The sequence below is a fragment of the Pteropus vampyrus genome, unplaced genomic scaffold (genome assembly GCF_000151845.1).
Source record: "Pteropus vampyrus isolate Shadow unplaced genomic scaffold, Pvam_2.0 Scaffold33, whole genome shotgun sequence".
NCBI lineage: Eukaryota > Metazoa > Chordata > Mammalia > Chiroptera > Pteropodidae > Pteropus > Pteropus vampyrus.
Genome location: NW_011888814.1, coordinates 4,583,345 through 4,610,059, shown reverse-complemented (window position 1 = coordinate 4,610,059; position 26,715 = coordinate 4,583,345). Strand labels below are relative to the sequence as shown.

The 26,715-nt window shown below is 36.9% G+C and overlaps 1 protein-coding gene across 1 annotated transcript in view; it reads right to left on the bottom strand.

Moving 5' to 3' along the window:
- The window catches only part of ASB15 (ankyrin repeat and SOCS box containing 15), a 46,161-nt gene that overhangs the window by 8,251 nt on the left and 11,195 nt on the right, over nucleotides 1–26,715 (bottom strand). The window contains exons 3-8 of the mRNA XM_023528948.1: nucleotides 14,165–14,237; nucleotides 9,464–9,572; nucleotides 7,809–7,861; nucleotides 7,587–7,718; nucleotides 6,326–6,484; nucleotides 638–883 (exon numbers count right to left, since the gene is read on the bottom strand). Coding sequence (XP_023384716.1) covers nucleotides 638–883; nucleotides 6,326–6,484; nucleotides 7,587–7,718; nucleotides 7,809–7,861; nucleotides 9,464–9,570 — 697 coding nt within the window. The 5' untranslated portion in view covers nucleotides 9,571–9,572; nucleotides 14,165–14,237. The remainder of the gene's footprint in view (nucleotides 1–637; nucleotides 884–6,325; nucleotides 6,485–7,586; nucleotides 7,719–7,808; nucleotides 7,862–9,463; nucleotides 9,573–14,164; nucleotides 14,238–26,715) is intronic.

The window sequence follows — 26,715 nt, the reverse complement described above, 5'->3', positions numbered from 1 at the left end:
GGGGAGGCACTAAGAATTTTTTGAATAGTTTACAGTGTTATAGTTATCCTTCAGAAAGGGGAGATGAGTTCACTATGTAGTATATGTCCTCTGATGGGGAGACTAGAAACCTGGAGAACAGTAAGAATCGACTGCATTGGCCCAGGGAAGATGTGAGAGGGCTGCCCAGGATGCAAACCAGAGGGACTGCCAAGGTGAGAACAGGTGAGAAAAGGTGAGACAGCGCAGCACTCGGCAACTGGCTGAATTTGGAGAAGAAGGTGACAGAAGAATTAGAGATAAATCTAAACTTTCAGTCTTGGTTCAGAGAAATTATTAAATCAAAAGAGTAAAAGAAGAGGAATTTAGTTTTGAAGATGAGTATGAGACCCTGGTGAGCCAGCTGTCTATGTGAAAATCGGGCTGTCTCTAGAAAGAGAAATCAGGGCTGGGCACGTAGATGTGCAGGTATGTCATCGGGTGCAGGGTTTGACTGAGTTGTGGCCTAGGTGGCTACCGAGGAGGTTATCAAAGGCCTGGTACCAAAGCCTGAAGCCCAGTCACACTCAGGAGAGGAAGAGGAGCCAGAGAGGAATGAAGAGGAGGAAATCCGAGAGGCAGGAGAAAAGTCAGGACTGTGCAGTTCCTTTTCACGTACCTTTGTGGATGAGGTGTTCCAGCACATCGCAGTGACCATACTCAGCAGCAACACCTAACGGTGTGACGCCAAAGCCGTCTCTCAGGTGGACGTTGCCGCCGTGCTTCAGTAGCAGAGCTATGAGATCTTTGCGGCCTTGCTTGGCTGCTTCATGCATTGCCGACCATCGCTTGATGCAGGGCTGGTCAAGGCTGGTGTTGTATTTGAGCAACGTGGACACCATGTCATAGGAGCCCTTTTTTACAGCTTGAAGACGATTTTAAAAAGAACAATCGAGAGTAGGCATATTAACTCAAATATCTTAGATGGTATTAAACGAGTTACTAAATTTAATATCAAAAGAGATGTTAGTTGTTCTCTTCTATAAGAGAATATCGGATTTTTCATACTCCTTTTATTTCTTACATCCAAATTCCTATTGTAGACTGTAAGCATGCAAGGTGATACTCCTTTTTTTTTTTTTTTTTTTAAGAATCTGACCTAAGAAGATTCAGAGTTTCAGGGAAAATAGTGCACATCGCTAAGATAGGATGTTGTGTATAATCTAGGTAAACTTTGATTTCTTCATTAGCAAAATGAAAACATCCACTGTTGGGTTGTACAAATTAAATTATATATATAAAATACTTAGTATATACTAGGAGCTCAGTAAAGGATAACTATTATTATTAACGTCAGTTCGTCACTTCTAGGGTCCTAGGACCACATGTGTAAATGTTTATCAAGTTTTTTCCCTCAAAGAAGAGCTTTTTTTCCCACGAAAAATAGCAGTATGAACTTCTCTTTCCCATGCTCTTATTGGGAGGGTAGCAATAGAAATGATTTGAATCTAGGTAGGCCAGTTCTAAACAGATGAAGTATGTGACAGCTAATGTACTACAATTTCAGAATTTCAGAGCTGTATTAACTCAGATTTCTCTCTCTCCCTCTGTTTGGTTCTAATAATTGAAATTACACTTTTAAAAGTGTTTCCTCCCATTAGATTATTAAGAGATCGTCCCAGTTTATATATAAATATTTCTGAAAGATGATAATGCATTTTTTTTTTATCAATAAGTAAAATCTTATTAAGAAACAGAGGAGGATGAATGCTACTCTCTGCAAATGGAAATAAATATAGTTACAGTCATTCATTCATTCGGTCATTCAATTAATATGTACGAGCTATATAAAAGGCACTGTGGACAACAGGAAAAAGATAGATATAATTCTCATCTATGGAATTTACAGTCTAGAGAAACCTATACTGTCTTCTGTTTGAAGAGAAACTCAGAATCTGGGTGTTTTCTGAGAAAGGCAGGAGGGCCCACACAGACCATCCTGGGCAACCAGGAGGCAGAATGCAGAAAGCGTCTGAAGTCAAGGCAAAGGAGAGGGCTCCAAAAACCATAAATGAAAAACAAAGTTTGCCTACCACATTTGGAGGCAGACAAGCCATTATTGCAGTGAGATTTCAGTTTTTCTACTACTCACTGTCTAAATTAGAGTCTGTTGACAAATGCCTTTCTCTGAATCACCCACCTGCCACTGGCAGCTCTAATTACTGTGAACTACCTCATTCTGGCTGGTGTGACTGCAGAGCAAACATCAATAATTTAAACGAACTAAGGGGTGTGTCCTTATTTATCTTCTTGTTCCTCCTATTGTATTTTTTTTCTTAGATAAAAATGTATTAAAATAATGAACCTCTTCCCTCATGACCTGTTTTCCTTTAGTCTGACTCAGAGAACATATTGATTAGAGATATTATTAGTCTGTCTTCATGAAAATAACAGCATATATATAGGTCTATTCAACTAAAAATAATTTAAAAACTAAAGCTACCTGAATTTTGGTGGGACTAATAACATGTTTTATTTCCCATAAAATACTAATGTACATTGTGGGGAGCCCCTCCCAAGCTAACCCACAAAGACATTCTTAACCAATAAAAGGCTGACATAATGAAAACTAATAAGATGCAGTACTTGTGTAACATAACTAAGTAAAATACAAATGAAATAATTTATGAAATATATGTTAAAATAATATATGAAATATTTATTTAAATGAATGTTTAAATAACTTATGAAATATTTATATATTTTATGAAATATATATAGAGAGAAAATCTTCAATAACAAAGCTCAAAGAAAACCAAGTTTCAGTTGAGTTAGGGAATTAGAGACCTTTGCATAGGTTATAGGCAATTTTGAAGACTTTGTAGTCTCCTGGCACTTTTCCTCTTTATTTTAAATTTCTGTTGTTTTCTTTCTGGGTGTATGTATTTTGCTCATGTAATTTACTTATCAGCAGTGAATTATTTTCTGACTCATATGACATACAAATAAAGAAGGGTTTTCTGAGGTATCTTGACAAGGATTGGAAGATTGAAAGAGGAGATGGAGTAAAGAGGATGTATATCGATCTGTGAGAAAGAAAACGTGTGAAGTAAAATTAACTGGATTCTTCTGTACCTTGGGCCCCACTGGCCAGGACAATCTTATGGCTATCTGACTGGACAAAGGTGATGCCAGCTATAGAGCGTGGGCAGAGAGGGAGTCTGAGTGTAAAAAACTCTTAGTGTCAGATCATCACAAATCAGATATCTACCACTCAGCAAGTAACTGTGCAACATGGCTGTAATACATCAAAGTACCATAGTGAGGGCCAGATGGTTGATGGGAAAGAGAGATTGATGGGAAAGAGATGGGAAAGAGAGGCCTGAAAAATCAAGAGTGTGATTTTTTTTTTTTTTTGCCATCTAAGGATATTCTGTAAATAAAGACAAGGATGATGGGACTGGGTTAAGAAAACTCAAAATGACATTGCACAGAAAAATAAAAAGAACAGCATTTTTTTTCTCTTATCTCTCTTTTATAAGCTAATGGATAGTGAATAGCAAATTTCAAAGTAGCCCGTAGAATCAGGAAGAAAACTGAGAAAATTCCATGGATGACCCATTCTCCTATGAACCTAAAAAGACTTGATATGGTTTCCACAAAGAAAGTCTTGAAGAAGATAACCCCCCCAAAATTCTCAATCTCCAGAAATGTGGGTGATGGAGACAGAAGTGAACACCTCCAGAATATTTCCTTCATGAGATTTCTGTCTTTTCTCTGATATTACCATTTGGCTTTTTAAATATATTATTTCCAAATGTTAATTATATTTCAATTCTGACAACTCAATGATCAAGTCCCTTTCCTTTCATGTCAGATACTGCTAGGGAAGAGAAACCAACAAATGAAACTTTGAAATGCTTAATGCTCTGTTGTGGGCATTAAGCATTAAAGAAAATTTTTACATAAAGCAAAAAGAAAACAGATGAGTGACAATCATGACTTATTTGTCTCTAAAGAAATAAGTGGGTTGAGAATAGCAAGTAAAGACTAATTCTATATTTGCAAAGTGAGATAGTATTTGAACTCTGGAAAAGTGTCTTTCTTTTTTTTAAAGAAATCAAAGACTGTCTATACCAACAACAACAAATACATGGATGTTGTTGCAGACACTCCATGGTATATGCCTTTACAAAAATAATATAGATCACATTACTAGTGGTGCAGCAACCCATAGGAGAATATTCTATTCAGTGCCTGCAGCGCCAGCTCAGGAAGAGAGCTCGGGTTTATTTATGAAAAGCATCATGTTATGATGACATAAGGCTTGTTAACATGTGTGCAGAGACAACTCTCTGTTCCTCTGTACTCATGTTTCCCCTTTTCCTTTTAGCGACAGAAGCCCCAAGTTTTAGCTGGTCACAGTCTATCTAGGTAGAGACTGCCCTGTACCTAAGTGTGGCTGCGTGACACAATCTGTGCTAATAGTATATGAGCGGAAATGCTGTGTGGGACATCCAGGCCATGTTCTTAAGGGTGGAGAAGCTTTTCCAAGGCTGCCTCTTTCCTCCTTCCTGCTGGCTGGCAAATGGTGACATCTGAAAGCTCTGTGTAACAGTGGCAAGGCCACCCTGCCATCCCTGGGCCACTCACTCTGAAACGTTGTGTGAGAGAGAAATGAACTTCTTTCTTTTGAAGTCGTTGTTGTTTGCTTGCTTTGTGTATCTTTTTGTTGTTGTTGTTGTTTTGTTATAGAAGCTTTGCCTGTATCCTAACTATAATGATTAGGTTGGTTGTTCAGTCTGATTTGAATTTGGGAAGGATGAAAGCTCTGACATGGGACAAGAGTAAGCAAGAAAGAATCAGATCAGAACGACCCCAGTCAGTGGTGACACTATTCATTTAACAAGTTATGTCCAGGGGCAGAATGTCCTCCTAGATATCCTTCCCCTGCTGCCCACAGTATCCGGCTTAATGTGACTTCTCAATAAATGTTGGTTGCATTGATATTGTTGAATTAATGTTGTTGAATGTAAATATTTTAATAAAGTTCCTGACTTTACTTAAGTTTCCGGTAAAAAAAATCAAGGTGGTTTTTTTAAAAAAATTAGTGATTTCTCTGTGGATAGGAGCCGTGGCAGTGTTAACTAGCTCTGACCACAGCCTACAGTGCTTTATTCTCTTTCTCTGTGATTGCTGATAAATTATCTTAGATTTCCTCCTCCTCCTCCTGGCACGCACGCAAATACACACACACACACACACGCGTGCGCACACACACAATTTCATAATGGTTCTCTTCTCCTGAGCATCTATCATGTGGCAGGGGTTTAATATATTTATAATTTATCTAATTTTATAACAATTCTGCATTGTAGGTGGTATATTTTCATTTTACACATGAGAAAACTGAGGCCCATGATTGTAATCACATAGCTAAGATTTAAATCCACAGAACAATACTGTACTGTATGTTTGAAAGTTGCTAAGAAAATAGATCTTAAAAGTTATCATAAGAAAAAAATTTGTAGCTGTGAGGTGATGTAAATTAACTAAACTTATTGTGTTGATCATTTTGCAATATATACATATATAAATCATGTCATGTACCCTAAACTGATACAATGTTATATGTCAATTATATCTCAATAAAACTGAGAAAAAATAAATCCACAGATTTATTTATTGGTGCCAAAGCCCAAATTCTTACTCCATAACCCTATGTCTCTGAGAGAAAGGAAATGTTATCTCTTGTCATTTGTAGTTAATCTCATCTCTCTGCTCCTACAAACAGACCTGCTATTCTTATTGGTCAACCAACATCAGGATACGCAAGACTGAGAAGAAGCTGATAAATGACACTTTTAGGACTGTCTATCATTATTTCTTCGTTGTGTCATAGTGGTGAATCCTTTATAGGTACCCAGTCCTGGAACTGAGTACGTGGAATCTGCTGGCTGCCCCTCTTTCTAGTTTGGTTTCATTGTTCTGATGTGAACCTGGTGTCTCTCTTTGGACTCCCCTTTCTGCCTCTTTCCTTTGGACACATACCACACATGCAACCCTCCGTACAGCTAGACCCTATCTAGAGAATATTCCTTTAGAACTGGCATTTCTGGTGTCATAAAACTGCTAGGTCAGATCCATCCTGTTTAGTTGGTGCTGAAGGATCTTTCTCATTTGATCTCTTTGTGGGATAAGAGAACAAAATCATAGGACAGGTCAGATGAAGGTTAAGGGAGGAACTCAGGGAATGGAAGGAGACGAGGTCACATAATTTTAGCCAATACATAGTGGTGTGCAATAAATACTTATTAAATATTTATTTGTCTCAAACTATAAAGGTTCTAGAAAAAAGGTCATTTACCAATCAGAAGGGGCGTCTCTCCTTTGTCATTTTTGGTGTTTGGCCATACTCCTTTTTCTAGTAAAGCTTTTACATTTTCCACCAGACCAGCTTTGATTGCCAAAGTCAAGGGCGTTTCTCCATCAGCGGTCTTGAACTCCCAGAGTGTCTTATAGGATGCTGAGATGGGAAAGTGTTGTGTAAAGTTAAAAATCTTTACTTAAAGGATATCACATAGATCAGAATAAGGCAATATCATCCATATTAAACTGAACAAAGTGAATCGATGAAAAAGGAAAGACTAAAAGAAGATGTGAGTAAAGTTTATCAAATGATGATCAGTATAAATAGATGAACATGGACTTGCTAATAAAGTTGACCGCTGAAAAGCCAACATCTGTTTCAAGGTGCTCTTTTTTAAAAAAATGGGTTGTAAATTCGCATTTCTGGATAAGTTGTAAAACAGCTCCCCGATCTTTAATATTGTTTTTTAAACTGCACTCAAAATTGGTTTTTGCCAAATGAAGTCTGAGAATATGGGAATGAGAATGTGTTTAAATGAATATATCGTGTCGGAATGTGTTTGAAATACTGTATTTGATATCACCTTCTATATCTGTCTATTTGCCTATTGAGCTGTCTAGCTGGCTGGGTGGTTAATTATCAAGTATCTATCATCATCTTCTAGGACATAGAATTAGAGGCAACACTAAAGGTTGAAAGATAGGGCACTCTCAAAGTGTTTTATAAGATGCCAAGCTGTAAAAAATGCTGTTTTAGAACATGAAAATTATTATTAATTATTATTAATATTTAACCCTGGGTCAAATTATCATGACATTTATTCATGCATACATTATAAAAAATTTAATGTACTATAAGAACAAATATAGTAAGTACTACTTGTACTATATAATAACTTTTTGGAAACTTTTAAGACATAGTTCAGCATGAAAAATTAACAACCAATTTCCAAAGCAAAAAGATTTATAATCAAATCAATTAACATGTGATACATATACACACTTTTATCACTTTTCTGTAATAAGCACATCTTCCTGCCAACCTGTGTTATATTCTTAGAAGGATGCAAAGGGTGAACTTTAACCTCAAAAAATGTGCCAAATTTTGTAAACTAAGTTTAAAACATAGGGATTGCCTTTTCTCAATTTCAAATAAACTTTCATTCTCTCTCTCTCTCTCTCTCTCTCTTTCTTTCTTTTGCTTTTGATGTTCACTGAGAACACGTCCCACTTCTACATTCTTGTTTCAGCTCTCTTACCATCCAGAACAATTTCAAGTACTTGCTGAAAGGGTTGAACAACAGCTTCATGCAATGGAAACCATCCTTTTTCATCAGCTTCATCTAATGCATATTTATATTTCACATACTCCTGGAGCTCAAGAATGTGACCTAAATTAAAGACATGAACTGATAACAAATCTCCGTCTTGGCAAGATAGAATCTCCAGTTTATCCCTGTGTGGGCAATACACTCATTTACCTTGTTTTATGGCCTCTACAAGTTTTCTGTTTTGATCACTTAGTGGTACAAATCTGCCAGAGAAAGGAAAAATGAGCCTTATTTATAAAAGTGGTATATTCCAAGGAACCAAAAATTTTCATTTATATTGAGCTTTTGTATATAATCTTAATCAAGATCTAGAGGAAATGTACACAACTGATTTTATCCCTTGTAAAAATGTCAGATACAGAGTATGTTTATGATACAGTAAGCCTAGGAACATTAGTGAAAATGGCAAAATACAGGATTATAATGCTTTCTCTGAAATGAGTGCTAAGCAAGGAAAAAGGAATAAAAAACTGGAGTCAGAGTCAGGAGAGCTGGGTTCAGGTTTTGTGATTTCATGATCTCGGGGAGGCCAGTTAGCCTGTCTGAGTCATCACTCCTCATCTGTAATATGATGGGATTGACAAAGAAGATCACTAAGGCTTCTTCCTACTTCAAAAATTCTATGTTCAGTAATGTTTCTCACTTTGAACTCAATAACTACCAATTAATGACAGCTTATTCGAGAGCTTATGAACCACACTGTGTGTTAGTCTTAATCAAATCATCCACAAGGCTGAGCATTTACTGAACAAACTTCTAGTCACCAGCCCAGTAAGTCATGATGTCACCTCTCAAGGCAATTCTTTGACGTTTGTGTTTATTTAAAGGAAACAAAGTATTTCATAACAAATGGACTTGACTCTACCAAGCAGAAACATTTGCTGGCGTTCCAGGGTTGTAAATGTCTTCCTGGGAACTCTAAACTTCTAAAATCTGTCTAAGATAAGGGAAAAATTAAAGAGACCAGAAATTTAAATGCAACATGTCCATATTTTAAAGCTCAAAAGCAATCATTTTTTAGCATTAAATCTATTCAAAATATTTAGTGCTAAAAAGATTTAGTACTAAATTTCAGAATACAGGATTGTAAATATTACAATAGAACATAAAGGTAAACTAAAATTTATTTTTGTCAGAAGAATAATGTATGTTGCTTGAGAAATTTACTTTTGCAATTTTAGACTCTGTAAACACTGCTAACATAAAACATCAATTTTATGCATAATTTGTTAACTTCTGTCATTTGAATAGTAGATTGTGAAATAGGCTCTGGTTTATATATTATTTTGTCATACATAATAAAAGCACTCAACTCTTTTCCCATTCATTGAACTTATGGACTAAGTGGGTTAGTATTATTCTTCATATTTAAAGATTCAAAAATGGAATATATTACTTGTAAAAGTTGCCTGAGTCAGTAGCAGAATAGGGTCTAGAAAACACAGAACAGACCTCTATGTACTTATTTATATATCAGTTGTGTAAACTGTACATACAAATTTGTTAAAGTTTATTATCCTTTTGATTCTATATTAATTTAGAAAATAGGCAATCCTGTGCAATTGAATTCAACTAGGGATTTCCCCTCTAGGCTATTTCTATCTTGCTCCTGAGAAGGGGATGTGTGGAAGATCAGACTGCTAACCCTACATGCAGTGGCCCTTGTAAAGCTGTCCAATTCTCTGCCAGAAAAGAAGGGTGAGCATTTTCCTAGAGGAGGAGTCGGGAAATGTCATTCATTTCATCTTATGCCAAAATGAATACCATAAAGAAATTTTGTTGAGGATAGTCAATTTGATCATTACCTTTCAGGATAAAATACAGTCTTGCTGGCTTCAATGGATTCTTGAATACTGAGCTGAATGTCGTAACTTGTAAGATGATCTTCTTCGGGGTCATCATTAGAATCCATGACTGAATAAAATTTTGAAAGAAGCAATTTCTTATCATCAACAAATGGCACAGAACACAATACAGTTAACATGAAAGATGCAAAATGAAAAACTAAAATGCATTCACTTTTCTTCATTTAACAAAGACAAATGCGGTTAACATTTTAATTCATATTATATATGGAGCCCATTTTAACTTTTGAAATCTTTAACTACCTGCCCTTTGGGTGTCAGTATTTTCTAATTTTGATTTTCTTTTCAGCAGTGGCTACAGTTGGGTTCATAACAATTCACTTTTTCCATACTTCTGACTTAAAATAATTTTGGTTCATGTTTCCTCAAGACATTGTTTACACAGCACGTTAGAAATTTAAAACTCTAACCTGGAGGAAGTGAGACAGTGGCAGGAATAGAGAACGGTGAGCCTTTCACATTCTTTACTCTTTATTCTGTGTCTGCTGTGTTTGCTTATTTGTTGATTAATTCCTTTTCTCACACCAGCAATAGTTTGAGTTGGCTGCCTCGAAATGCACTTGTTTCTGTGTTTGTGTTTAACTTCTAACAGGCTCTAGGCTTTTTGAGGTAAAGGTCTCTACCTCATCTATCTCTACTCTGCATCCCTTTCTATTCTAAAAGGTGTTTGGCACAGGGAAACTTCAATGAATATATTTGTTAAATTAAACTAGAGAGAAGAGGAGAAAGTCACGCCTAGCCTTGCCCTCGGGAAGTTTGAAGAGTTAGGATAAGGACCATCTTAACTTTATCCCCAGACCAGAGACCAGGCCTCCTACAGGTTCTCCATTTCTCCCTCTGGCACAATTATATCCATTATAAGCCATGGCTCTAGACCTGCCCATCTCCTCTGAAGATAATACACAAAATATAAATTATTTCTTGTTGTCTTAGTGCTTTCAAATATCAAATTAGAAGAGTGAGTGTCTCTCCTTACTATTGCATCAATTGTTCTATCTTAGAAAATTTAGTAAGGGTAGAAATGCAAATAGTTCTACAGCTAGGCTGACTGACCAATATGAAATTGTTTTTGATTAGTGGTACTTTTCAAGCCAAAATGTATTATTTACCTGAAATTTTACATTGTGTGATGTATCTTTTCAAGGGGAAAAAAAAACCCAAACCAGTATCTTGTGGGCAATTTCCAAAACACAGTTGACACTTGCTTTACCTCTTCTCGTTGTTCAAGGTTAGATAAGTTCAAACTTTAAGGACGGTTCTATACATGCTTATAGCCAAGGTCCCTGACCTGTGCACAGACTGCACACAAACTCAATGGCATCATTTTGATTTTATTGTTCTGCACCAGTGGCCTTACTATCACCTTGAAACAGAAAAGAGAGAAGAGTGACAGTGTTTGGAGACTGCCCATGAGATAGTAGCAGCACTCCACCAAGCATGTTTCCTCGCACCATGATACCTCACTCTACCCAAAAGGCCAACATGTGCCCTAGGGATTCTAGTCAACAGACAGATTTAAGTGGTGTTTTATTTTACTCTTTTATTGTTTACTGGTCCATTGTTTCTCTCCTCCCAGCAGAACGTAATCCAATAAGAACAGAGAATTTGTCTGTATCACCAGTGCCTAGATCTCATGGTTCACGGTCTTTAAATGTATTTCGAAGGAATTAATCAACGACTGAGTCTATAAATGAACACTAACTTAATCTAGGCTCTGCTTTATTCTTAGAACTGATTATTACTAAACAAATTTGATTGCCCACTCTGTGTTTGGCTTCCTTTTTCTCACTTTTGTGCTTTTATATCTTCTTCCTCCTCATCCTCCAGGCCCTTCCAGCAGTTTCACACCCATGGCCCACTCTGCCTCAAACCTGGCTCAAGTTGTCCTTTCTATGGAAGCCCTTGCTGAAATCCTCCAATTCCTCTCTGGCCTTTCTTTATCTATGATTATCTCCTCTTATATAATATTTTCCCCACATCTGGATTTACGCTCATTTCGTGTGCTCTGCAAGTTTTACACATATTTTCACTTTGTATTCTCGCTCTATTAGTAGAGATACTCTAGGCCTAGGAACACTCTGAGTGGAAAAAATGCTTTCTTTTCATTTATGTCTTCTTTCTCTCCTTCCACTATTCATCAACAATAGCAAATGGTTGTCCTCAGTGGTCACTGGAAACAATCTGTTGACTCATTAGTAATGGAAAAGCACTGAGTCCTTCAGACAGTACAATTAGATGATGAAGTTAAAATTGTGGCATTGCCTGTTGCCTTGCCACTGATATCACTGTGATGATAGGGGATTGCATGGCTCTGGGATTAGTAACGAGATACAGAGCCTTTCACCTATTTAAATCATCAGTTTAACTATAACCCTGTTTGAAATGTAGGCTTCCAATATATGAGATACCACAGACTCCTTGGAGAACTGAGTTGGTCTGTTAGAAATTTGTTTTTTTAAATATCCTTTTAACTGTCATCCAGAAGGAAGTCATCTAAGACTCTTAACTGTTTTGTATCTCTAATGACAGCCAGATAGAAATCGTGAGAAAACTCTTACTACATTGAACAATATCTACTTGATACAAGCTGTCACCAGCTTTTTGCTGAAAGCTTGGGATGAAGTGAAGTTCTGTGTACAGGTGCTCCTTGGACAGACAATCAAAAGAGTATCATTGGAATAGATCTAGAGACATCAAGATACAATGAAAAGAGCTAGAAGAGAATTATTTATCTGTATCTCAAGGTTAAAATGACCAGGACTCAATCCCAATTGAAGGCTGGCAACAGTCTATTGCCAGCCTTAATCTGAAATTATTTTTAAGTAAAGTACCAACCAGGTATCTGAGGAAGTCCAAATGATATTTTGACATCCTTTAGGACCCATTCACAGGTGCCCCAGTTCTTAGCCTAGAAAGATTAAGTGACCTTTTCTAAATAATAGTTTGCCAATTTTGTTCTGAAGAAGTCCACTAGTAAGATTTATTTATTCTCCATAGGTAGCTGATTTACAAAATAATTGCGACAATCATATTGGACAGTAAGCCCTTTCATTTAAACCACTAGTTAACCTCGCGTTGGGCCAGGAACATATTTGATGAAAGCAATGGATTCTCTCTCCAAAGGGATGCAGGCTCACTCAAAATTTTGCATAAAATTTTAGAGAATTCCTGGATCCTCTGAGGCCCCCACATGTACCACAGGTAAAGAACCGTTTACATTAAGGATTTTCAAATGCTAAATGTATTATTCAGATATCAATAATTTTTAGTTTAGTTTACAGATGGGCTGAATAAAACCTTAGATTTAGGTAATGGGAAAAGGAAAGTTTGGTGATCAGGTAAGCTTTAGATGATCTTTGTTAATAACAATAGCCATAAATTATTGAACAATCGCTTTGTTTCTGGCACTGTGCAAAGCACTTTGCATACACTGCCTTGCATTATAGATTCATTGTGCGTAAGTGGAAACTTAGGTTTCCAGAGGTTAAAAAACCCATCCAATGTCACAGAGCTAATAAGTAGAGTCTAGAAAAAACATGGGTGCCTTCGTTTTTGAAGGTTTTTCCGAAGCTGCAGGAAAACAACCCACGGTCTGTTGCCCTTAATAGAAAACACACTGATCTAACTCTGATCTAACAGCCAGCTCTCAATGACAATAACTTCCAAAAATAAAAAATAGCTTCCAGGAACGCATAAATCTTTATCTTCGGCTTTGTACAATAAGGCTTTGTGTTGCTTAGGACTGTCTCACGTGTCCTAGACTTGCCTTCATTCTGTACTTTTTGTTTTGGAGTCTAAACATTACTGTTACAATTTAGGATTAACATACCAGTTGGTGCCTGACTGAGGAGGCTGAGGCAATGTTGCAAGATATGATGCAGGAGTGAACCCGGCTACATGGTACCTCTCTGTATCGGGCTCTCTAAAATTACCTTCGATCAGTGATCCATGCTAAACACTGTACTGCTGATAAGTCTGTGAGGCTCCTCAGAGCATCTCTTGAAACATGGGCGCCCCCAAAGCACAGGACCAACTAAGGTCCTCCTTTTCCCTGAACCAGGGCGAATATGACTTTGTTCCCCATGAACTGTTAGTTTGGCTTACTTCCAACAACATCCAAGTCTGTTCATCTCATTCACCCTCACACTCTGTCTTGGCAAAACAAAATTGAAACCATCTCTGTGGGTCTTAAACGAGGCTGGCCCTAAGAGTTCCCAGAGGTGCTTCCATGGTGCAAGGAAGGGCTTTGTGTCCATATCACACCGTCCCCAGCACCTGTCACTTCAGTGTAATTCTGTTACATTACTGAGAGAATCTGTTCTTTAGGGCTTATTATTCCATCTTCCAGTGTCCCTTTTAAAATGCCAATAGTCCCATATTGGTCCCCAGTGTAGAACCAGAATCTCTTGGAGGAGGTACTGAGGGTGGCATGGGGTAGGAAAGATGGCAGAGGGTCTAAGACTGAGTCTGGTGGGAGGTGATGAGAGGGGATAAGAAAAGAGCAAAACAGTAAAATTTGGTTCGATTTACAGTTTTATATGAGGCTAGCCCAAATGCAAACCCTGAGGTTCTGAAGGACGTGCAGGTTCTGCTGTATGGAAGGTGGGGGAACCCTGATACCCAAAGGAAATTTTCTTTTACCTTGAAACTGCTATGGTCCTTAAGTGAAGCGCTCATCTGCTTGAGGTCCCTGAGAGAATCATCAGTGCCTGACCTATCAGAGGAACGGCAATGGTTAAAGAACACTTTCATTTTTTGATTTTGTTAAGAAAATAGTTATTATATTAAAACAATACTCATCCTCATTTTTATGCATTTTGATCATTCGTATATGTAATTTTAAAGATATACTGATATCCATATAAATAAAATTTTGTTATAACTTTAGTTTTTATTTGGTGGCCACACACTTTTTTTTTTTTTCAGTATCCTCTAGCACAAAGTGGCAAATCAAATAAATGGCTTTTTAGGCTGATTTCAGTAACAGAGTCAACGTGTTCCCAAGAGCTTTTGGAGGGAGGTAAGTCTCTGTCAGAATTAGGTTCCACCCCACAGGCAAATGTAACTTTTATTTATAAGATATAAATTACAGCAATTCCCTCTTTGTGGAATTTGCCTTTAAATTAGAGAGAAATCCTATGGATGACAGGAAGAACTAGACCAGCATCTTCCTTAACAGCACAACTTGTTCTGCTGATAGACACACACACACACACACACACACACACACACACACACACACGCACGCACACACACACGATCTTAGCGCAGAATATTAATGCAACTTTTATGTTGCCTCAAAGAGATACAACTCAACACTTTAGAACTGATATAAAAAGGAAAAATGGACATATTGATCTCTAGACACTAAGTATGACATCTGGCATGTGATAAGTATTCCCTGAATGAATGAATAATTGGATAATCAAATATACACTACTCATAAAATGAGCAAAATAATAAAATAAACTTGTGTTTTCTCTCTACGTCATATATATGTTTTTTTCCAAGTTCACTTCCAATTTTGGGATTGTACTAACTGAGGTTTCATTTCTAGGTAAATACGCTAGAGACAAAAACTGTACTAGTTTTGCTTGTCTCTAGTTTCACATTATAAAATTAGACATTTTTACCTTCTGTTATTGATTTCCAAGTTAAATTCAATTATGATAGAGATGTAGGAAGATGCAATGATAGCTTTTGAAAACGACACACACAGAATTGGAAGGAGCTTAAGGTTCACAAGTATGTGGATTTCTACGGGAATATAAACATAGAATAGAAAAGAATAGAGCAAGCATGGTCCATAAAAAGGTAATGTATTAATAGATGTGCCCTTATCACAAGCTAGTATGATAATATGATTTTCGAAAGCTCTACCCTTTGCCTGTAATTCTAACTCTAGGAATCTATTTTATAAAAATAATCAGATGTGTAGAAAAATACTTTTACATGAAAATGTTCATCTCGGCCACGTTTAAACTGCCAAAACATAAGGAACAATATAAAATGTCCAGCAAGAGGAAATTTGCATAAGACTTTATTGTATACCTAAGCAATGGGAATCTATACAGTTAAAATTCATATCCTTGAAGGATATTTAATGCCATGGATAAAGTATAATGTATGAGAATAATATTCATTTAATCGAATATGACCAACCACTTTGAAGGAACTAAGATTGATTTTATAGAGCCAAAGCTCAAAAAGCCTTCCCGAAAATGAGCCTAGCATCTGACCCCCAGGCTGAGCCTTACAGGTGGTGAGATAGGTCACTTCCTGGCAAGTCAGGGACCTTGGTGACACTGAGAAGAGACAAAATTGCCCAAATTTATAGTCAAGCAGGTGAAACCTGGTGGAGAGAGTTTCTTGGCTTGGGGACATACAGAAATCTGAAAGACGCCTCTATTTGCCTGAGTCATCCAAGCCATGACTTCATTATCTAAGTTATTGTGTCTGTCTGCAAGAGATCAAAAGTTTATTTTCCACTAATTAGTGAATGGCAGCCCCTGAGGAAGGTGACACAAGTTACAGGTAATAAAATAGCTACATTTAGTTTATACAACTGAGTTATAGGGTGAGTAAAAGTGTTTTGACAACATTCATTAGCTATAATAGCAATAAAAATTAAACATCTCCAGGCCATAATAAAAAGCAATGTATGTGTATATATATATATGTATTTGCATATATACATACATACATATACATATACACATATTTTCTCATTTAAAATATTTAAAAAATATTTTTACATGGTGTATTTTGTTTGACACGGCTGAAGTCCCTGTCTGGTGCTCAAGTTAAATCTTTTTCCATTTGAAAATCACTCAAACAATATATGAGTCATTGCATTTCTTCATATCTTATTTTGAAATCATATACAGGCCACTGATTTCTTTCTGCTGGAGACAACTGAGTAGTTGAAACCTCATTCAAATCCTGCCCTCCTAGATTAGCTGCCTCATTAGCCGTGTCTGACGTATTGCAGGTGGTCAATAAACATTACCTGTTATTGGTCTGTGATTGAACTCCTCTGGAATTCGGAAGTAGAATTTTAAAGATCGTTTGGCAGTTTTAGCTCTATTCCTCACCCTTGAGCAGGCACTCTGACACATTCATTATTTCCTTCTCCTCCCTTTTCTATAGAATTACCAGACTTCTGGGTTAAAGACCATTAGGTAGCCTCACCTGTAAATTCCATTTCCAATATGCCGAACAAGTAATTTTCCAATCTCAGCTTGCACAACAAAGTGACAAGAAGCTTACTATATCCCCACACTCCCCTTCTTCTTTAGCCAGTCTTAACAATTACGGGAAACATTTTAGTTAATTCCATCTACTCAAATTATTGTTCTATGATCCTAGTTCCATCCCTCAGAGTCGCCCTGAGAAAATGTGGTTTCTCTGCCCAGGAAGGCTGTCAGGTCTCCACTGAGCCTTCTCCTCCCAAGGCTGGACCACTGTTCTTCCTGTGATGCGGGTTCACCTCTCTCCACCATCTCAATTGCTTTCCCATAAACACACCCTTTTATCCTTCTATTTTTGAACGTGGCCCTGGACCATGGGCTCTGATTGTAGCACAACAGCTGCAGTCAGACAAACACCATATTAAGCAGGTATGACTGCCTTGCTTTTCCTTGACACTATTGACCTGTTAATTTATACCAAAAGCAGATGAATTTGGGGGCTATTATGTTACACACTTGATTCAGATCTCTGTTTTCCCAAACTCTGCAGAATTGCTGTGCAATTTTGTGCTGGACTCTTTAATTTTATTACATTTTATTTATTTATTTTTTAGATTTGACCTTTATTTCAGCTTGCTAAGATCTAATGCATTTTCTGTCTCTCCAAGTATTGTTCTAGTTGCAGTTCTATCTCCATGTCTTCTATACGTCCATCTGCTCCATTAATAATGATAAATGTTTAACAGAAATTGGCACAGGACTGAGGCCTTCAGGTTGATACTGATCTATATATTTATTCAGCTACAAATCTACCCAAAGACACCAACACCTAGTATTAATGTCTCCTTTTAGATAACAAGACCATCCTCAAGACATACTGTGAAATACCTTGTTGAAATACAGAGGCACAGTGTTTAGTACATTTCCATTTTCTATTAAGTCAAAAAGACAAGGGAGAGTTGATCTACTAGTTCTCAGTGATTATTATTTTTTCCCTAAGGGGTTTCAGAACATTCTATTCACTCATTCAAAAATAGGTATTCAGTGTCTGCTCTGTTGTAGTCATAGCACTAGACATACGACAATAAGGTCTGTGCCCTCAGGAAGTTTGCTGCCTTTAAATAGTGCATTCTAGACTTTTCCCCAGAAACAACATCCATCTATCCCCTTTCTTCTAAGGTTTTGCAGACAGCCAAGCACAAAGCAAGGTCCTCAATAAATATTTGTTTTATTGAATTTAATAATTATTATAAGTAACATCTATTGAGTGCTTACCTGTCACATGCATCACACTAAGTACATTAAATAGATTATGTTATTTAATTTCTACAACATGCTTTCTCCCCATTATACAGATGAGGAAACTGAGGCACAGAGTATTTAGGTAATTTGCCCAAGCCAGCACAAGTAGTGAGTGGTAGAGATGCGGATATAAATATAGTCATTTGACACTAGATCCACATAGGCTTAACCACTACAGTATGCTCTAATTAATGACTCAGCTACTCTCATGGGATTAATGAACAGAGGGTAATTCTAATATTCATAAGCCTCAGAAAAATTTTCAAAAAGGATTTAAGCAAAGAACTAGCAAACCTATCAAACAACTTCAGTGGAATATATTTTCAGTAAATTTTCATTTGAAAGCAAGGTATTCCCATAAAAACAACAGAAATCTAAAATTATATTTTATGATAATAACTTAATGTTCTCAGCACAAGGCAGTGTTAGGACTTGTCTACATCACTGCTATTTCATAGAAATCATTTCATTTTAGTTGCAGAAATTTCCTTAGAAATTATCTCTTCATTTAACAACCAGATAAGTAATGGTATCAGATAAACTCTAAAGACTTGACAACTTCATGATTCTATGACTTAATTTGCAGAAGTGAATTTTCAATTCTATTGAGTTCCTTTTCTTCATCTGATTTAAAGAAAATTAAAGGAACTTTTTGATCTGATTATAAAGCATCCATCTTTTGCTACAAGTGATGAAAAGGCCTTGATACAAATTTATTTTAATTATTGACAAAAATAATTTAATTTTTTGTGTCAGAAATCAGGGCAAGCTAAGACCCTTTTGGGATTCCACAGTGTGTATATCGACACTTCCTATAAACATATTTATTCTTGATCTGTTTTCTCACGATATTATTTTTCATTACGTTTAAAAAGTATGCAATGGAGTTAACATTCTATAAACAAACAAAAACAACTCTGTAATTAGAAAGGCCCTAGACAGGCAAACCTACAGTTGATCAATTGGAAAGAAAGTAATGAGATGCTACCATAACACGTACTTCAATCTGTTTAAAATAGTCCCAATCCTAAATACTTAATAAGCTGGTTGGTGAGGGACAGATCAAATATTTCATAATCTCACCTTTTGGAATGATCGTCTTGTCATTCTTATCCAGGGCCTTGCCTTCCTAAACTAGAGGAAATGCCTTGGAGCCCGTGTGTTCCTCTGCGTATCTAAAATTAAGTGCCCAGTTGGTGGCTAAATTAAGATCTGACCTCGTACAACTGAAACATAAGTGGTTCCTGGCACATGGTAAAGTATTACCCATGACTTCTCTAGACTCTCATCAAAAGAAACACAAGCCCACAGAGGTATAATAAGATTAACTGTGTCCTGACTGGTTCAAAGAGCTCTCATGAAAACAAATGATCTGCCAGCTCAGCTGCAGAGAGGGGTCCTGCTAAAGGGACAAAGCAAAACAACTTAAATACGATCGAGGAATATTTTTAAATTAGTTGTTCAGGAGACAAATCTGTAAATGTGTGCATCTGCAGATTCAAATCCACGTTTAATCAATTTTAACACACACCATTTCTCATTCTTTATCTTTTAGACTCATGTCAAATCTCATTAAATACAATCTTGTATGAATTTACTGTCTTTCATTTGATTTACGTTTAATAGCTGCAAATCTGATTCACAGATGGAGATATGACAGTCAGTGAAATCTAATCTGATCAAGAATCTTTAGGTCAAGTTATAGAATATAAATAGTCTAAAAAAAAGTGAGCCACAGATATAAAGCAAGCAGAAAAATCAGCATTTTAATTGGAGCGGTTGTTTGTTTTCTATTTTAAAAACCCAGTAAAGTTCAGTGTCTTACTGGTTTTCTAATAAAAATAATCCGCCTTAAATTTGTTTTGACATGGCAATCCTTGGCCTAACTCTGCCCACTGTCAGCACTCACAAAGCCATCTGGCTTCTGTCCCCATCACTCCACTAAAACAACTCTTCTTAAGTGTCTCAGTGACCTAGTGTCTAAGGTTGATTGACATTTTTCATTTCTTATTTTTCAGGCCCTCTATTGGATTTGCTGCCGCTGATCCCTTTCTTATTTCCTGAAACTCTCTACTCTCTAGGCCTAGAGGAGCACTGTATGCTTTTGTTTTTCTTCTTATATCTCTGATCCATTCTTTCTACTTGGTGTTAATGAATAAACACATAGATTTACCAATTTTATTTCAAAATTTGGAAAACCTTATTCAGGGGAACTAACTCCTCTCGTGATAAAAGAAGTTGAATTTCAATCATCCTTGGAGCAAACCTCGAAAAATATTTTGTATGACTACCACTATTAACTGTGTCTTGGAATAGTGAAGGTTGAAGGTGAGAATATTGTGAGCATTTTATAATTATTACTCTAACTTGGAATTTTTCAATAAAGAATTCTTGCAAAAAACAACCAGTATTGTGAAACTCTTTGATTTTTACACAATACTTTTTTTTAACTTATAATATTAAAAATTCACATGAAGATTTAGAGCATAATGCAATTTATGGAAAATCTATACCCAACATTTTAAAATGTGGTTTGGCACATTTCAAGGACACTTCTGCTCTTATACCAATCTATTTATGCCTGTATTATAATAGTTCTTATACATCTTACATCGTACACTATTTAAAATAATGCTTAAAATAATAGGATAAAAAAAGACTGTGGTGAATAAATGAGATTGTTACTGATGACATAGACCTATGAACAAGTCTTGTCTTACCACTTAACTGTCTCTGTCACCTTAGATTTGCTATTTAAATCTTCCGATACTCAATTTATTCATCTGTAATCATGAGTAATAATAATAATGAAAATAATAATAATGCAATGACCATGGTACCCACCATTATTATGAGGTCTATTCCTCAAGCAGTTAATCATCTAAACACATACAATAAAGTATGCTTTGAGTAATTCAAATATTTAAAAGAATAATCTGTTTATAATGCTAATAATCACTTCCACATTTGCCTTTTTGGATGCTGGTTTTTCCCGATGGTTTTCTCAAAATGGAAACAAAGTGGATCAGATTCTTGCACAGAGTGTGCATGTGGTTTTGTCTGGTACCCTCTGGTGAGGGTGAGTTTCAGGGAAAGGTGATCAAACAGTCAAGGACTATTGAATACTACTGTCGTTCTGAGGAAGGAACGTATAAAGACACTGACATCCAAAACATGTCCCGTCTATCTTTATATAGCAAGAAATGCAAGTTCTGTTTCAAGATGATAATTATAGCAACTGATATGAAGAGTCTTAGGTTGAAATGGCTGGAGCGCGGGGTTAGAGAGACTATCCCTGTAACTACCAATTTTTATTTTAGGAACAAGGCATTTGAGTAGCATTGAATGCAAACTGCCAGGGAGAAATGAGGCTTCCTGGCCTGGTCAATGTACGAAATATCCCAATCTGTAGAGAATTTTTAAAGGAGTTAAATTTCACCCAAACTGATGACATATGCTGGGGAGCAAGATCTCAAATGCTCCAGAGAATAGCAGTTTTGCATCTTATTTTATTCATTTAAAATGGAGGAGACCTAAGGCAGATTGGCGAAAGCAAGGTGGGGACTGGATTTCAGGACAGTTAACGAGATTCTGTGCTCTCTTGAGGGTTAATACCCCCCCCCCCCCGGGGAAGTATTACTTCTGGCATTTCAAAGGTATGTTAACCTACATGCACAAGAATGATGGGCAGCAGGGCTGGCTTAAAACCTTTCACTAAAGAAGTCATAGGCCCGAGACATGACTATCCGCCATGACCTGCCCTGCTAGGAATTTATGATCAGATCACCCCGTGAGGCTACTTTCCATAGGACCCTCACTCCGCTTTGTTTTGGTCATACTTTTATGTTTTAAGGCACCTGTTGCTATTACACTCCTCAGTTGCCCACAGGTAGTCTTCGTGCAAGCCTTCCTTCACGAATTAAAAATACAGTTCTTGCTGTGATTAGCCATACAATCACGTCCATGAGACTAGAGGACCTCATCACATGAGTATGTGGAGATACAAAACTAAAGACATTGAAGGCTAAGGGAAGAAAAATATTTGCAGCAGAAGGGAGTAATTGACTATATCAAATTCTACTGCTAGGTCAGGTACGATGAAGACTAAGAACTGACAATTGGATTTAGCAAACTTTAGGTTTGTTTTCTGTTCCAGAATCATCTCACTAACTGCTAGGCTTCTTTTCAGTTGTTTCCCCTCTTTCTCTCCCTTTCCCCTGCTTCTCAGTGTGGGGAAGAGAGACCCAGGGTTCTTATGTTTAGGGGACTATAAGACCCATATACAACTTCACTAAGTCTAGGAATGTTACTTCCTTTTCCTATGCCTTCTCTATCTGAAAAGTATCTCTTAGCTCCCTTTGTTTTCCTTATTTTATGAATAAGAGCCACTGATGTACACAAATCTGTTATTTTGAAGTTTATACTAACCACTTTAGAATAAAAAGAATATCATATAACAGAAACTTAGGTAGAATTTAAAATTGTTCTAATATAATTCCTTAGAAAATCATCTCTCTCTCTCTCTCTCTCTCACACACACACACACACACACACACACTAAGTGGTTGAGGTGGAGGGGAGGACTGTGGCATAACCACTGTCGGAAACGCCTTGGGAGTGGTTGAGAATTCTGCTTCACTCTGTAGTTCTCAATTCTAGCTTCTCCTTAGGGCTCACTTTCCCACGATACTCTTCCTATGACATAAAATCAACAGAAAGAAAAGTTCCAAGAAATAGTCTCTTACCTCTCTGGATTCCCCCTTTTTCAGCTGAAATATTGCAATTCATCCTGGAATGAGATGAGCTCTGATTTCCTTTTCAATTTTAAGAATCTATAATGCTATCCTTTTATGTTCTATGGCCCAAACATTCCCTACTTTTAAAATTTCTGTTTGCAATGTTTGTCATCTTGTTCGTCTTTTATTTTAGATTTTAAAATAAAGGCTAATAGATTAATTCTTAAATAAGACTCATATCAGCTTCTTTCACAGTCGTTAAGTTATTTCTGAGCCACCTAAATGAAATGTATTTCCCTATGAGTAGAACTGCATTCACTCACTTGCCAGGCATGGATTTATTAGCAACTATGTGCCAGGTACAATGATAATACTAAACGATGCAGTTCATACCCTCAGTCAATGGAAGAGATGAAGAGATGACTAAAAGAAGGTGATATTTAGTTTCCAGGAGGGTGTGACAAAGACTGTGTCACAGAGAAGATAAAGGCATGAACTGAGGATGATATGAACATCTTTGGATAACCTAAAAAGGGACAGGCATTCCAGGCAAAGAAAATGCACATAGATCTGAGGGAAAATGGTACATGTGGGAGGAATTACAAACATTTACTATATCTGGTCACAGAATGCACTGGGGAGTCTGCAGTAAATGAGCAGGAGATTTAGGCAGGAGTCAGAATATGGAAGACATTATACATTGAACTAGAGAATTCAGGATTTTATTTTATTTCTTCCTTCAGGGGAGCGGAGGTGAGAAAAAGCTTTCTCCTTGGGGTGACCGAGGGTCAATTGTGTCTACCTTCAGAATCTCTAAAGGCTGTTTGTATAGTCTGAATATTCTGAACACGTGCTCCCTTAGGGTGTTCTAATATAACTCCACCTCCTATGCTCAGACACTCTTCCTTTCACAAAGATGTAACCTTCGAAGACTGTGGATGAGTCTGTCCCTCAAGTGCTCTGCCCGTGAGAAGCAAAGCGGGACATGGGAGAAAGCCACAGGAGCATGTTAGGCAGGAAAACGTCACGATCCAGTTTAGCAGTTTTTCCTATCTCTCTCCTCATTTTGTTGCTGTTTTACCATTAACATCAAGATGTAGACTTTGTTCCAAAGTAATAGGAGGTGCTCTGTTCACAAAGGAACATGGAGAAGCAGCAGCACAATTTCTGCCCCACCATTTCCCAGAATGCATGGGTGGAGCAGCAAAAAGCTCTTTATAGTTTGCATTGCTTAAAAAGTTCATTTATATTGTTTGAAATGGTTTGCAGAAATCTTTTAAAAATACTCTTGAGGTCTCATATTTTCTCCTCAAAGAGTGACAAAAGTAGAAAATACGTAAAGATGTGTGATATACTCACAACCGAACTTAAATTTATTATATAATTTCATTAGTAGCAAGTTATCCTAATCATTTGATGCATGCAAGTTAATTAAAAGACTCAGAAAACTATCTTTCGTGTATCAAAGCTCACAAGTTCTGTAGAACTAGATAAATCAAAAAAGATGAAGACAGAAATAGCAAAAATACAGCCTTAGGACTTAAGTTGGGCAGGATCCTCTTCTCTGGCATGGAGACTACGTGTCTGGAGAATAACTCCCACTCTAACAAAGCCAAAAGTGGACAAATAATAAAGTGACGCTGTTATCTGGTAAATTAATTATTGATGATATTCTGGTTTTGAATTCAAAGTGTTTGGAAGTTAATGGAGTTTCCTCGTCGTGGCTTACTGACCTCTACTGTCCCCTGAGAATCATTTCTTAGAGCAGTGGTTAAGTATATGGAGCAACACGCATGCTCTGAGAGAGAAGCAACACCTCCTCTCCCACAGAGAGCTGAAGGAAGCCTGTGGGTGACAGATACCACCTGGCTATTGATCGAGTTATTAGTAAATAAAAGCCATTTCTAACCAGAGGTCAGCTTTACGAAACAAGCCGAAGCTGTGCCTGCATGAAAGACAGCGCCATCTAGTGGGAGAAGGGTCAGTCAGGAATGGACGCCCATCAGGTCGCTTTCCAATTCTGAACTCTTTTCTAAGACTTAGGTGTGCATTGTGAATACACCGATCACTTTTCATAACAGACTTAACCAGATGTCTCCAACTGAGCCTCAGCTCTGTGCTTTGGCGTCGATTGCCACCTAATAATTATAACGACGGCCAGTAGTTACTGAGTTCTTGTTATAACCAGGCACTATGCTAAACCGTTTCTTCAGGATTTTTGTGTACAGCTGTGCAGGTTGTGCCCTGCACAAAGATGCTTGACTGAAGGGGCAAGGGGACTCAAATCCATCTTCATTTCCGCTTACTGATATGAGAGCCCTGGTGAAGGGTTGTATCTCTGGGAGAGAAGGTCAAAACTTTCTAAATTGCACAGTGTTGCTGTGTAACGTAGTCCTGGTCCTCTATATGCATGAATGCACATTCAGTTCTCACAACATCATGATGTGATGTTATCATGGCCATTTTTCAAAGAAAAAGAAAGGCTTATGGGGTTTAGTAAACTGCCAAAGGTCACATAGCAAATGAGAAGCAATACTAAGATTTTAACCCAGACGGGCTGAATTGAGGGTTACCATGCACCTCAAAACTTCACCTGCTACCTCAGCGTAACTTGTTTGCTCTCTAAACAGGCCGTGCCACATTCTTTTCTCTGTGTCTTGTTAACTATCTCCTGTTTCAAGTGCCTTCCTTGCCACTCTCCCATTTCTGCCTTTCAAAGTCCTTCTGCTCCCTTAAGACCTTCCTTTTCCATCTGTGAAGTTTTTCTAATCTTGTCAGAGCCCATCTTTTTCTCCTTTTATTTTTTAACCAATTATATATTTTCTGTTCGCCGTGTATTGTAATTATTCATGTACATTTTTTACATCAGGTTTTTATCTGTAACCTCTGAGGAAATGAGGCATAACCTATGGGATATGCACAATGCAGACATTCAGTAAATGTGAACTGAATTGAAGGCCTGTGGACCTAAACGACAGCAAGAGAAACCTACTGCTTCACTACATGATCCATGTTCCCTCCTAAACTAAATGTCTAAATAGGAATTTCATAATACATGGACAAGCCGAGAGTCTTCAGGCAAATTCACAATGCGTTCTATGTGACATAATAGATTTGTTTTTAATAAAGGCTTAGTGAATAATTAAATTAATGTGATTTGCCATAATTAATTCAGCTCCCAAGAGCTGAGTGAATTAGAGATTTGCAAATCTTTGGTACCAGGCAGATTGCAAACTAGTTCTGAGTTAATTTTTAACTTTCATTTTGGCTACGATTATCTATTAAGCCCTCAGGCTAAAGTCAAGCAGATTAAATAGAAAAAACTAGAAAAGACATTTAGGATACTTCTGAGAATATAAAGTTTATTCTGCATAGAAGCGAGTCAGTAATGAAAAAGAATCAGAGAACAAACAACTATTATAACCTCTGTAGTGAGTATATAGCAATATAGAAATTCAATAATAAATATTCATTTGAAAAATAAATTTAAGATCCTTACTCTTCAATCCTAAGAAGATATTTTTATTTAAGATTTTTCCCAATTAAACTTTGAAATTATGGAGGGGAAATGTTGTTACTATGAAATAAATGTATTTAGATATAATTGGTAAAATATATATGTCCCAATTTTTATATATTGGATAACATTTACCACATATATTGTTACTTGATTTTTACCTTTGCATATAAAATATCATGCATATAAATTGTGTAGTCATAGATTAATATTAAGAAAAACAAAACTGGATATTTCAGAAAGGAAATAGGAGAAATAAGACTTCATAAAGTTTACTGATGGCAATGATTCAGCTGCCTGAATTTCTATGAGAGAGAGGGGTTAGGCTATAGGACATAAAATTCTAACCACTTACACAAAGGTTTCACTGAGAAAGAAAAGGGTGATGCACCAAACGAAATCACTGTAATTCACAGCAATCTCTCTCATGAGCTCAAGTATTAGAAG